This window comes from Bombus fervidus, chromosome 14, assembly GCF_041682495.2.
Source record: "Bombus fervidus isolate BK054 chromosome 14, iyBomFerv1, whole genome shotgun sequence".
Taxonomy (NCBI): Eukaryota; Metazoa; Arthropoda; class Insecta; order Hymenoptera; family Apidae; genus Bombus; species Bombus fervidus.
In genome coordinates this window covers 7,393,954-7,407,320 of record NC_091530.1, presented here as the reverse complement: position 1 = coordinate 7,407,320, position 13,367 = coordinate 7,393,954, and the positions used below count along the sequence as shown (strand labels likewise).

The following is a 13,367-nucleotide window of genomic DNA, read 5'->3' as shown; positions in this document are numbered from 1 at the left end:
GGAAACACATGGAATTAACTTTTAAGCGTATGGTGTTGGTATGTGACAACATAACCTATACTATCTAATATGAACCTCTCTGATCAACTCCACTTTTTATTAATTTAGTGAATAAAAACTGCGTAAAAAAATACATAAATATGAAATGTTTTTTAATTTTGCCATCTTATGTATCATAGACCGACGACTTCAAACTATTTCGTTGCATTTGAAGAAATCACGCATTTAACGATTCGAATATTTTCGGCGCGATGTCCGCGATGTTGGAATAAAGCGCGGTATATGTATACTTACATAGAAGATACAGTGTAGGAAAGGAGTGAACGAACTCCCGGTGGAGGTCCTTCGGACGGACGAGCACTGCGATCGAAACGCGTATACACCTGTAAATGTTAGCGTGTCCCTGACTCGGCAATTAGGCCAATGCCTTTGCGAATCGATGACCCGACGAAAAATTGTTCTTATTCGTCACTAACTCTACACTACTGCCGCCCGCGGTGACACGGAAATATATTTCGATTTGCTAGTTTCTTTTAAATCGATCGATAATATATACATAGAACTCGATCATTCGTTAACCTACACTGAGTTAACCTAAAATTAATTTTGAAAAACTAGTCGGTCTCATAATATGTACAAGTTTCGTGAAAATGATAAAAGTGAGAAAAATGATAGATGGTAAAAAAAATCCAGTGATCAGGTAACTAGCAATTGAGAAATGTAAATACGCGCGATATTGTTCCAATCTAGGAAGAAAAGCCGAAACTCGACATGCGAGTTCGCACAGGTTATATGGGGAAGAAGTTTCGCATAGTTAGAGAGATGTGCGCGGAGAAGGGACGAATTTCTCGATCCCTTCGCGGCAAAACCTTCGCCTGATGAGAAGCTTTAGCTGTAGGGGACCTTAGATATTCATGAAAATGGAGTTCCCTAGCGCACCGACGAGATACAACCGTGAAAATTCAGACGACAGGTTGCTGGCTCCTCCATTTTCACCAGAATTACCACCATTACCTATTCACATTATTTAAAATCGGCAAGTTTAAATTATTCCATTCGATCATTTCGGATTGGATATCGAAAAATTAAATTAAAAAATTTATGACACAATCTTAAAAGGTCGTCCACAGAATTATCACCATTACCTAATCTATTCGCAATATTATTTAACATTAACAAATTCATAATTTTCTATTTCTATTATATTGATTGAATATCAAAAGATAAGATTGAAAAATATAATTCGAAAAAGTTGAAAAAGGCAAGCAATTATGTTCAGGTTGCTAAGAATGAAGGAATAATGTACTTACACCTCTTTTAACGCAAACTGCCTGTTTAAACAGATATAGCGAGCGACAGATGTTACAAATTGACGCCCACTACTTCAACAGGTGTAAATCTGACGTAAACGCGAAATTTTCTAGTCGCTTTTCTAGAATCCTTCTCTTACCAGTCGTTCCCCCCACCCTCTATCGGTGTATTTTACGCTCGTAGGCAATGAGCATCGTAGGTCGATGTTAGTTTATGATAACGATAATCGTAATTCATAGTCAACGCGTTCGTATATTAAACGATAATAAATATGAAATAAACGACGAGAATAGAAGTTGAATGGTATATTAGAAGTTTAAGCTGACGATTTGTCAACAACGATTTAAGCGTCTGTTGCAAAAATACGCGTCTGATAGAAACGGCCAGGTGAGGTTGGCATTGCCAAACACGATATTGCTCCCGCAAACATTTATGTGCTGTGAAACAGGTGCGAGTCGTGCTTCCCGTGGCACGATACGTGCCAGTCGATGTGCCGTGTCCGTACGCTACGGATAACGGACAAGTGCTTTGAAAATATTACTAGCGAAACATGCCCGTAAAGATCCCCAGGATAAACTACCGGTTTCTTTCAAATTTACTGCTATATTTTACTTACTTTTTTCGTTAATCATCTAGTTATGTTAACTACAATCAAAATTGATATAGAGAATTTTATATTCTATATGTATGTATGTATATTGAAAAAGATTTCAAATATTCAAATGTTTGAAAATTTATTTCCAGCTTAAACGATGTGAAAGAAAAGAGAACGAAATTTCATCAGTTTCAGATTCTTGAAACAACACGATTAAAATTTTGGAAAATATTGCTATCAAAATATGACCATAAAGAATCCTCCAATAATATTTAAAATTATCTAACTACATTAATTACATGTGGAATTAAATAGAGAATTTCACACATTCTATACATTTAAGAATTTTTCAGATATTGAAATGTTTGAAAATTCATTCGAATTAGTAAAATAAAAAGACCAAAATTTCGCTAATTTGAAATTCTTTGATACGATTAAAAATGTTGAAAATAGCAAACAGAAATACGAGCTGTATATTAAATAAAGTTCCTACTGTGTTTTTCCGAGCCGACGTAACTGCGAATCTCAATTTTCCGGAACAAATTTAAAAGTCAATTAACCAGACTATCCCACACGACGCGTTCAAAGCGCGCAAGGAATATTTGTAACTGTAACTACATAGTTTCCTGGTGCAAGATGCGAACGCGATTAATTTCTTGTCGATAAACGTAACGAGTCAGTAATATCAATTGATGCCGATCGATTTTCCCCTTATTAAACCAATCATTCTTCTTTTAGATTTTCTTCACCAAAGTATTTCTTCCGTACCAACCATGTATACACGTTATTAATCTTAGTGCTGCACGAAATATAATTTTCGAATAAATTACATTAAATCACGTTGTATATGCTCACGCTCCCACCTTTCACTTTTCTTTCCTTTCAACTTTCTGACTTTCTTCGACTGTATTAATTACACTATGTCTACGCCTCTAAAGTTGTATACGCATGCACATGCAGAAAACAATGTTACAAGCAGAACGAAATATATTAGGTTAGTATTACTTATCGTTAAAATTTAAACTGAACAATGGCGTCGATCTGCTTATCTGGTGTATTTTTGTATGTAACACAAAACTCACGTTACTTCTTTTGCGTTGGGTATTAAGAAATCACAATAAAAGCCGTGAATGCGGCGCCAGACGTTCGTGCGGCCAGTAAAAGGGACAAGAAAGTGGAGAGGCCGGTCCGGAAAGCAGCTGTTCAATAAAAGGATGTTCAAACCCTATACGGCCAAATGTCACATGGTTCGCATCTCACTACATTTACGTACTAACACATTCAGTCACCATTTTTACAATCTTCGTTGCAAAGGAATTTTATCATTTCGAAAAACATTGCTTATTCGTCACGAGGATGTTATCCAAAGATAATAAAAATTACGGTAAGAATATGTCGCATTTGTCGAACGGTTGATAAGTAAAAGATATTTATTATTGAAGATCGTACTGATAAAATTTGCGCACGTTATTAATGATCGAACGTCACCGTGACACTGTTTTACGAATTACGAGTAAATGTTATGTAAAGAGACAACGACAATGAAAGTCGCATACCTAACGAAACTAGCCACAAATCAAACGGTCCTCCATAATCTCGACTCGGATGGTAAAGTGGTGACGCGTTTCAAACGATCGTAAAAACGCGTGAAACCGCGCGCAAGAAAACAAATGTCGGTAACGCGCGGTTCATGGGGTGTTATGGGTCAGGCTTTATCCTTCGTAAAACACTCGGTCGATGTCGATGCGTCCTCGAACAATATGTTCCTTCGCAGTTTATTTTGCTCGAAGCTCGATTCGATAAGATACGCGACCCTTTAAGAGACACCGTAGCCTCGATATATAGAACGGATATAGAACGTTTTCTTTCTCATCGAAACGTTATCGATATCGCCGTTTTGAAGCTTAATTATTTCTCCATTACCTTCTATACGATTGTCGACGAATACGAACAGTCAACGGTGCTTTGTGTACCGTGTGTTACGTGACACATCGATGCGAACGCGCACACGTATGCCGATGAACGTCTTAGAAATCAAACCTGACCTAGAAACAGCTGTTGGCGACAAAAGCGAATTAAGAAAAAGCGAACGCCATCGAGAAATCGATCTCTCCAGCAAAAATCTAATACCTCATTGGACCGATGTTATTCGACATTTTTCAGGTTCGATTAACCCCTAACAATATCCGGTCGGGCGACGCATTCAAGGATTATCGTTCGTGACACTGTCCAATGTACTCGAGCAACGAGCATGGAAGCAACATGCCCCAAAGGGTCAACCAGGCATCCACCTCGATACAGGTTTTCACCAGGTGCACTCCGATCTAGCATCGACGCCACTGTTCATGTACCTACATATATAGGTGTACATCTGTACATATGTATGTACATATGGGTGTATGTATGTGTGTGTACGCGCGCGTGTCGAAAACGCAAAGGACAGAGGTTCGAGAAGAAAAATTGCGAAGGTCGTGCGCTCACCCTCGAGCAGGTGCCAGTCCTCGTCGAGCGAAGCCAGAGCCTGTGCCTGATTCGCCTGTTGTTCGAAGTCGAGCATCTTGGCTCTTCGTTCCAGTCTGGCCTGCCTTTTTATGGCCCTTCGGCTTCTGTAGTCTCTCCGTTAGCACCGGCTAAATATCTTGTATCACTCCACCTCCCACAGTAACCGACCACGTTACCAATACGTAAGTCGAATAGTACCGATCGGCCACGGAAGCGAGAATAATGATATCGTTCGTATTTAAAGAGAACGTGGAGACCGCGCGGAATCCTCTGTCGAACGGCAATTGAAAACTGGTATGTATATCAAAGTCAGACTTTCCCCTCGAAGAAACGTCCGCTCGGATTATCTCGAACGTCCTTTCGTCACGAGACTAAGAGCGAAGAAGACGGTTAGAGAAAGAGGAGACTGGAAGTGGGAGGGAAAAAGTTAGAAAGAGAGTGAATGAGCGAAGAGCGAGAGAAAAATAGAGAGCTGTGGTGGAAAGGACGAGATAGCGCTTCTGGAACGCGAGCGTCTCGAGAGCCACGAAACTCTTTTTCCGTTTAAAACTCTACTCTCTGTTTACATCGATGTTTCTGATTGGCCTGGTGTCGGTGATTCCCCGTCTTCGACTGGGGAAGAACGGCGCGCAAGCGTCCCTCAATTCTTTCGAAAGATCTAATGTAAAATTCTTTCGAACAGCAAGCTGGGAGAAATTTCCTTTTCAGAAGAGAAAAAATTCCAAAGAACGCGGCTATTGTATTTATTTGACGGAATCCTCTGTGTAGGACGGAAAGAAAAGAGAAGGAAGGACGACTACGGTGCGTCGTAAAGGGTCAGTGAGAGAGAGAAGCTCACCGAGGAGACGAGCACACCCGCTCACGTGCATACGTGGCGGTACTCGAACCGCGACTGATTTCCCCTATCACTCCGTCCTCAGCTGCCACCCACTAACCGCCCCCCACCACCCATCGGTTGAACCCCATCCCCCCACTCTCTCACTCTCTCTCGCCCCGCGTTCACGAACCAAGCTTGCTCGTTCCAAGCAACGGTAGAACGTCTGTCGTTCCCACTTCACCCCACGCCGTCCCTTACCAACTTTTCGCACCCCTTTCTCTCTATCGCTGCTTTCTCCGTCTCTATCTCCCTTTGCCGCACTTTGCACGCTCACTCATTCCCTTCTCCTCTCCCTTGGAATATATAGGGTGCGGTAAAAATCGTAATATAACTTCTGGAACGAAGTGATTGTAGTAGAAAAGATGAGTCGGAAAACCGTAATCGAGTTTCTCCGCATAACTGTTCGATTTTCAGAGAAATTACTAAAAAAATGGGTCGAGTGTAGACGCACCTTGTTAAAGTTAAGATAAAGGAGTTACTTAAACTACCTTTGGAGTTACATACTTAACCTATAACGCCATCGATTTATTGGGTTTGAAAGCATATATAAAATGTTAGATAGAGTATTGTAAATATTAATTGACAAAGAAATTTTACCAGAAACTGTAACGACACGTTTGCATCGAACAAGCAATGGCTAACGCGACGCATCGAGCACTCTGCTCGAGTCCACAAACTGTATAGTGTATAGGTCTCATCGTTGAGCGTGTACGCGTTTCTTCGTCTCTCATTTCTCTCTCGTACTTTGTAGTCTGAGACCGTTAATGCAGAGGAGAAGTCCGCGAGGCACTCGTGAATTCTCTTCTACTCTCTATTTCAGTTCCTCCCTTGGCCCCTAACTTCTTTGCCGTTCTATTTCAACGGCCGTCTCACTCTCTGTCCATATCTTTTCCCACTCTATCGACAAGCCCGATTCTCCATCTCGCTTTGACGTTACGATTCTTGAGCTCTGTCTTTCACGAAGGTTCCATCGCCGCTCTCCAGGTTATAGCTAGTCCGGGTTACCGGTAACCGGCCGGTAAACGCAAAGTTATGCGTCTCCAGGTTTTAACCCGCTACTTTTTAGCGATGGTTCCCGGGAAACGAGACAGATGCAACCGATTCTGTCTTCTACCCGTATTATGGACGCGGCAGGTAGTTGACTAAGTCGAGTTATCGATTTTATCGTCAATTAAATAATCTTCAAAGCGAATATTTCGAATTTTGATTTGCGAAAATGCGTTCAATATCTCACAAAAAATCACGATGGAAAGTATGGTTATAAAAAATTGAGGTAAGAAACGTAGACCGTGGTATCTCTGGTAAACATGTTTCGGCTGAATTACGATGTTTCGTAGCGAATCATCGCGAACAGCTTGCAGAGACTTATGAATCGAGTAGGCGGTATGAAATCTCGTCACAAGTGCTTCGTGAACTGCTTTACGCAATCTCACCGCGGTAAGATATAAAAGCGATTTCAGTATAGATACAATGGGCAATTTACCTAATATTAAATTATTTCATACAAATTATCATTCATGATAACTTATATTGTGATCATGATCCTTCATAAAAATTTTCATAAAATAATGTTACTCCAGCTCTTCATATATCATTACAATATTACAATACAAAATTTATTAGACCTATTCCTTAATATATATCCTTATTCGTACCTACTCCAAATCAGACACAGTGTTTTCTCATATGCTTCTTGACTTTTATTAACCACACTATCTAAGGGTTAAGGTCGCGCGCGACCCATGGCTCCCGGAACGCGTGTCGCGTGTTCTCTAGCATACGGCCCTGATGGCTCGCGCGCCTCGTCATTTGTCCTCGCCCCCTTTACCGCACTTTCCTCTTTCGCAGGATACCATCCGCCGCTCGCCAAGCCACTCGATTTACTAACCCCACTCCTTTCGCGCCAACCGCCTCTCTCTCTTACGCTGCCTAACGCGTCGCGTGGCACTCTCTCCCTTCCACTCTCACTTCCTCCCTTCCACTCTTCCTCGTGCCCCGTCTCCATCTCTTTCTATCCACCAACCAGCTCGTTCGTCCTTCTCTCGCGCGTTATTCGATTACGTTTCTTTCTCTTTCGGACGAAGTCGAGTCGTTGCTCTGTCTCTCCGATTCCATCTGCTAGCCGTTTTTACTTTTTTCTAATGGCTTTATCATCGATTTTTGATCGTTTTACACGAGCATGAAATTGATTTTGTTGTAATCGCAGTAACGTTTGATTCACAATAAAGGGTAGCAATTTAAACGTTTGTATACCTTTAATAACCGTTGATACCACGAATCGATAAAAAGCAGAGAAGGCATATGGTAAAATGTTAATCGTTTAACATCGAGGAATGACATAAACACGTTTATATTCGAGCACGTCTTAAATCGCGTATAACGTCAACTGTGTCCGGTTGTTGTTTTAAGTAATGTTCTCCAGCCGCGTATAAAAAGCGCTCGTCACGGTTCGCAAACGTCTTTATCATTCTTATCGCGAATTCGATATACGGGCCACAATATACGTGCGCATGATAATCTTTTCTCATTTCTGGCTGACGTGCATCGTGTTCGTTGCGTATGCGCCAGAACGACCAGCGGACCGGTCTCTGTCTTTTTCTGTTTCGTTCCCGTGTTCGACCTCGAGAGGAATCGGCGTAAGGTTTCTCCCTCCTCGTCGCACGTGCCGCGATACGTTCGCGTTCCTCGTTCACGAATCGTTTTCTCCTCGTTGTTCTGGCTAGCACGTTCCTTTTCGCTCTGGCGTTTTGTTCTCCGTCGCAGATGCTCGCCACTCGCCAGTGCCGACAACCTCCCCCACCCGAGCCGCTCCGCGAGAATGATCGAGACAAGCTGACGAACACCGAAGTCTTGTGTGCTTACCAAAACCATTTTCCTATTACTGACGTCGATTACTCATTTGTATTCCATTTTACTGACGTCTTGTAAACATTCTCATGATATTTTTCATCTTTTTTTCATGTTATAAGGAAAAGTACTTCCTCAAGCTGTTCCTTTAACGATTTGGGGGCTTGTGAGTTAGAAAATTGGTAAAATAGTCATTCTGTACAGCGATTGATTGTATTACCACTACACATAACAAAATACGCTACAAGCTCCGGTTGCAAATAGTGCAGAGGGGATTCGTAATTTTTGCGCGAAGGTTATATTTTCGCTTATCAAATAAAGCTGCACGTAGAGTTTTGGTATACTACCTTGTATCGTGGGTAGTTTCGAGTTTCTCGTGAACAGGAAACCGTATCATTTAGCGTCACCGTCCCACCAGTGAAAATGCATTAACTGGCAGTAGCTGCCAACATTGCGGCAAAGTGAAACCCCTCGTCACGGTGTAGTCACGTTAAAGCGAGCCGCGTTAAAATAGTGCAACAATCGCCTGGCTCCGAATAAGGTATGGTATAATCCCACCACTGTTTCTCTTCGTTTTGTCCCTTATTTCTTACTTCTTCTCCCTAACCTAAGTAAACAATTCTTTCCGCTTATTAGGTGAAACGTTGCTTTCTCGACTCTCTCTATAGAACATTTACGTAAGTTACACAGAGAAAAGTAACCAAATGTAAGCATGCGTTACAAGATCCTATATACGCAATTGTTGCGTGTATCCGTAAAGTACTTCGCGTAACTCTACTTTACCCAAAGAGTTGTAAGCGTATGTAAATTCGTGTATTAAGCTCGGTCTTCTATCTGTGTTTCTACAGTTTATAGGTATACTCTACTCTTAATACATATTCATCTGCGCCTTGAATTCCACTGCTACGTCACATTTAGCCCGGTTTCGCCGGACATCGTTAGGAATGTCGCGCGAAGAAGAAACTGTTTCTAAAAAAGGAAAGAAAGAGGAATTATTCGAACTTCATTGGCTGTACGATTGTAACAGAGACACGTAGAAGGTGGACAATAAGTAGGCCTGTCGCGTCTTACGCAATGGCAAAAAAAAGTCTCTATTACATCCGCTAGAAGGACGCGCTTCTGTTAGGTTAGGTTAGATGGACACGTGTGAGAATTCTACCAGGCATGTATAGTATATATAATAAATTCCGATATTTTGAAACAATTTGTAACCACATTGCGAACAAATTAAAATATACTGTCAATGTTCATGTTGATTGTGAAAAATCGTTTTCTCCTCCCCCTTTTTTTTTATTGAATTATTTCATTTTTGTCGAATTAAAAAAAATTAGCCGTTATTTGTTCGGACGCGTTTGAATGCCAATGAATTTCAGTCTGACGGCTGACGATGAAAACGTTTTCATACGATTTCATGCGATCCACTCGCAATCGAAGGATTTTTTAACATTTTTACCTGTTGCTATTTTCGTGCTTTCATCCCCGACCTATCGCAAGGATCTCATCCGTGAAGCTGTATACACAGGACGCTCTCCCGCCAGGCTAACTCGAACTTTAAAATCCTCGTGGGCGTTCTCACGTCGGTATACTAGCTCCGAGCACAGTTTCCATGGTGATCGGTCACGGTGACCATGATTTCAATCTGACGTCATTGCTTCGGAAAGGACAACCACGTGCTGCGGACGTGTTATCGGTTAACGAGTTTTCCCTGTAACGATTTTTCACTGTTACGTCACGAGGAAAATACAGTTGCGTGGGTTATGTGTGCAACGTTACTTCAATGGAGAAAAGAAGATACGTATGAAGATACGAAAGACATTTGTCTTATGACACGTTTAAACAACAACTTGTACGACAATACGTAACAAACAGAAAATAGAAAAACACTAATTATGATTGGTAAACAATACTTAATAATAATAATATGCACGTTTGCCAAGATGGACAAAAACAAACATCGTTAAATGCTGGTAATAACTTTAAATATGCAAATATTGTAATTTTACTGTTACATATTTTTAGACATAGCTGTTCGAACGAAATTTTAAAGATTATGAATGGAAAAGAAAAAATATATATAACATATTTTTTCAATAAATAATAATTGCATAGAACGAGCACGCAATTGTCAACTTAAAAAAAATATGTACAGTGCCCTATTTAAATATATTAAATTACACGAAATGTTAGTAATTTGGACTTTCTAAAATCATGGATGAAGTCACTCGTATATTTTTCTAATTCGTTCATTCTAACTAGCTCATGCACTCTGTTACAGATTATTTTTTAAAAAATCGATATTTCTCGCATCAATGAGTCCTTTTGAAAGAAAGATAGTGATATCCCGATTAACGAATTGCGCTGTTGCATTGTTATGTCGCAATTGATGACGATACAGATTGACCATCTCGAAAATAAACAATTCTAAGAAATTCTCTCGGGACAGATGTTTCGTCACAATATTGTTGACAACAGACTAAAAATTTATTCACGATTAAAATTTAATTTAACCTTTATTTTTAATTCGACAAACCTGGGACCTTGAGGTTGCTATGAGGAATCTTTTTTCATTGTTCTGGGTTCAAATAAATCAGCCGTACGTGATTCATTGAGATGACGTTTAATATTTACCGAGAGAAGAATATTTAATGATCTGAAAAGTATCGTAGCCAGGATTCCTTGCGTTACGAACGTAGACCTCGGAAGTAGGCCATGAACGTAGATCGAATTTGAAGTGGCTACGGTAAAACGGGGTTACACGACGCTATCTTTTACGAATCCACCGAAACATCACTGTATTTCTCAAAAAATTGTCATATGTCTTTAAAATGTTCACAAGATTTTATTTTAGTCGTTAGTAAATATTACGAGGATAAAATTAATCTCGATACACGTTATCGGTGTGATAAAGTAGATTTTGAAATAGATACATTAAATTGATATTGTAAAGTGACAATATCATTTTGTCAATGAGTATGAAATAATTTTGGTGTAATATTTAGACGAAAGTGGCTCGATATAATGTAGTGCAACGTCAGATCATGTAATATAAGCGTAATGTAATAGTTACATAAATGCACACATGCTAATTTTTTATTAGAATTTAATGTATGTAATATTAGAAATGTAATAAAAAATCTAGGGAATGGTGGAGACATCTTATGTAGGTGGTATTAATAAGGAAAACATGGTTGCCTACTGTGCTGATTATGTAGAGATCTAATTTATCCAATGTTTGGGGATCACCTGGTGACAGTCCACCCACAAACGAGATATCTGTCATCAGTACAACAAATACCTATAAATAAGACGAATTATGTATGTATGCATGTACATATAATTCCCATGTTTGCTTTAACAAATCGCAGAGGGCGTAAGAAGTATGCTGATCTTCTTTGCAGGTCGGTATTTCAGAACCTAACATATAAAGTTCCATTTAATATTACGTCTATCTTGTCCCTAGTAATGTTACTATATTATAAATAATTTTATGAAATTTATAATTACACACTTAGAAACAGATACTATAAAAATTCATGCCGATTAAAATTAGTCTACGTGTTTCTTGTGTCTGCCTGCAGAAAGCGACACTAGTCGCTTTAAGTAAAAAAAGAAAACTAATATGGCGCAATCCATTCTTGACTAATGTGTTGACCCGGTAATCTATTGTGCTGTTTTTCTAATAAAAAATTCGAGTTTTGATTATCTGATTTTCAACAATAGTATCTAAACATGATTCCATTTAGGTTGTATAATTCTATCAGAAGTTTTTCAACGACCGCTGATAAGATTGCTAACCTCGTTAAGGTGCGTCTACATTTGTCAACTATTTTGCTGTTAGATGAATGGAATTTACCATGATTTGTATTATTTATCGTGTATCTTCCATCATACGTTGTCGACTATGTCAATATTTAATATATATCAAACTCGTAAACCAAAGCTGTAACCAATTGGAAGTATACATAGTGTTGACGTTGTTTAAATTACTAGATAATTATAAGTGAGTGACAACTACATTTTACAGAAAAACAAGGTTGTGGTGTTCATGAAAGGTATCCCAGACAGTCCCAAGTGTGGTTTTAGCAATGCTGTTGTACAAATATTGAAGATGCATGATGTCAAGTACGATGCTCATGATGTTCTTGAAGATGAAGTGCTTAGACAAGGTTAATATTCTTTGGAAGATCAATAGCGCATTTCATAGAAATAAATTGAACCTGACAAATATGACTAAATCCCAAACCATTACAGAAATTCTTTGAGACAATAAAAACAACCAAAAGAAAATTATACAAAGATCAATAGAGGATTAGTCCAAGAACAATGAGAATAAATAAATATATGTAACAATAAAATAATTTATAATTTTCATAACTATGTTTAGGTATCAAGGATTTCTCAAACTGGCCAACCATACCCCAAGTCTTCATAAATGGAGAATTTGTAGGAGGATGTGACATTCTTTTAGAAATGCACAGAAATGGCGAACTGGTGGCTGAATTAAAAAAAGTAGGTATTACAAGCGCATTTTTAGAGAAGCAAGAATCTCAAGGAAAGGAAGGCAAGGATTAAGGATGCTTGACTATTTAGCGTGTTTGTAATTTGTAAATAAAATGATTGTTTGATGATGATTATTGAATTTTGTTACAATAAAATTATTTTCATTTACATGACATAACGTAGAAGAATGACAGTTTTTTTAATATATCATCATCAGAAATCTGGTGTCAGGAATCTCGAGAAGTCACGATGTTTTGCAGTGTATTACAAAATATAATGCCGGTTCTCGCGTGCTTCCTTTGAACCGAAAGAAATGGTAGTACACAGGGGAGAAAAAGTGGATCAAGGTCAGTCGCATGTCACGATACGGGTGCTTATGTTCTGCGTGTGCGTGCACGCGTGACAACATATTCTTCCGCATTGCGTTTGCCACGATTTAAATACCTCATGTAAAATCCTTATATTCTTAGACTTATATATATTCATAAGAGATCGTTTCATGATTTTACTAGGTGGAAAAGTTTTCTTCTTTCTTTTCCTCTCACATCACCTTTCTATATTATAACGTCAGTGTATTCAAAATCATCAGTTACTAGTACAAATCAAATGAAACTTTACAAACAAATTTACAATTTAAAAATCATTTGATTACCTGTTCCAAGATATTCGATGTAAAATTGTAAAATTATAAAAGAGAAATCCACAACCTATAACTTGACAATTCAATAATATTAA

General features: G+C 38.9%; 2 protein-coding genes and 2 long non-coding RNA genes across 4 annotated transcripts in view; 2 read left to right on the top strand and 2 right to left on the bottom strand.

The window, feature by feature from the left end:
• LOC139994316 (uncharacterized) overlaps window positions 1-5,281 on the bottom strand; it is a 97,787-nt gene extending 92,506 nt beyond the window's left edge. Inside the window, exon 1 of the mRNA XM_072016842.1 lies at window positions 4,388-5,281. Coding sequence (XP_071872943.1) covers window positions 4,388-4,463 — 76 coding nt within the window. The 5' untranslated portion in view covers window positions 4,464-5,281. The remainder of the gene's footprint in view (window positions 1-4,387) is intronic.
• Window positions 5,282-5,774: 493 nt separating this feature from the next.
• Window positions 5,775-10,045, bottom strand: LOC139994319 (uncharacterized). Its single transcript, XR_011801610.1, has 2 exons — window positions 9,586-10,045; window positions 5,775-9,101 (listed from the first exon to the last, which is right to left on the bottom strand). It is a non-coding gene; the product is annotated as an uncharacterized lncRNA (long non-coding RNA).
• Window positions 7,723-9,388, top strand: LOC139994318 (uncharacterized). The gene is made up of 2 exons (XR_011801609.1): window positions 7,723-8,673; window positions 8,769-9,388. It is a non-coding gene; the product is annotated as an uncharacterized lncRNA (long non-coding RNA).
• A 1,686-nt stretch (window positions 10,046-11,731) lies between the features above and the next one.
• On the top strand, window positions 11,732-12,800 carry Grx5 (Glutaredoxin 5). The gene is made up of 3 exons (XM_072016603.1): window positions 11,732-11,936; window positions 12,157-12,298; window positions 12,517-12,800. The coding sequence occupies exons 1-3, from the start codon at window positions 11,862-11,864 to the stop codon at window positions 12,702-12,704; spliced, it is 405 nt and encodes a 134-aa protein (XP_071872704.1). The 5' UTR covers window positions 11,732-11,861; the 3' UTR covers window positions 12,705-12,800.
• The last annotated feature ends 567 nt before the right edge of the window (window positions 12,801-13,367 follow it).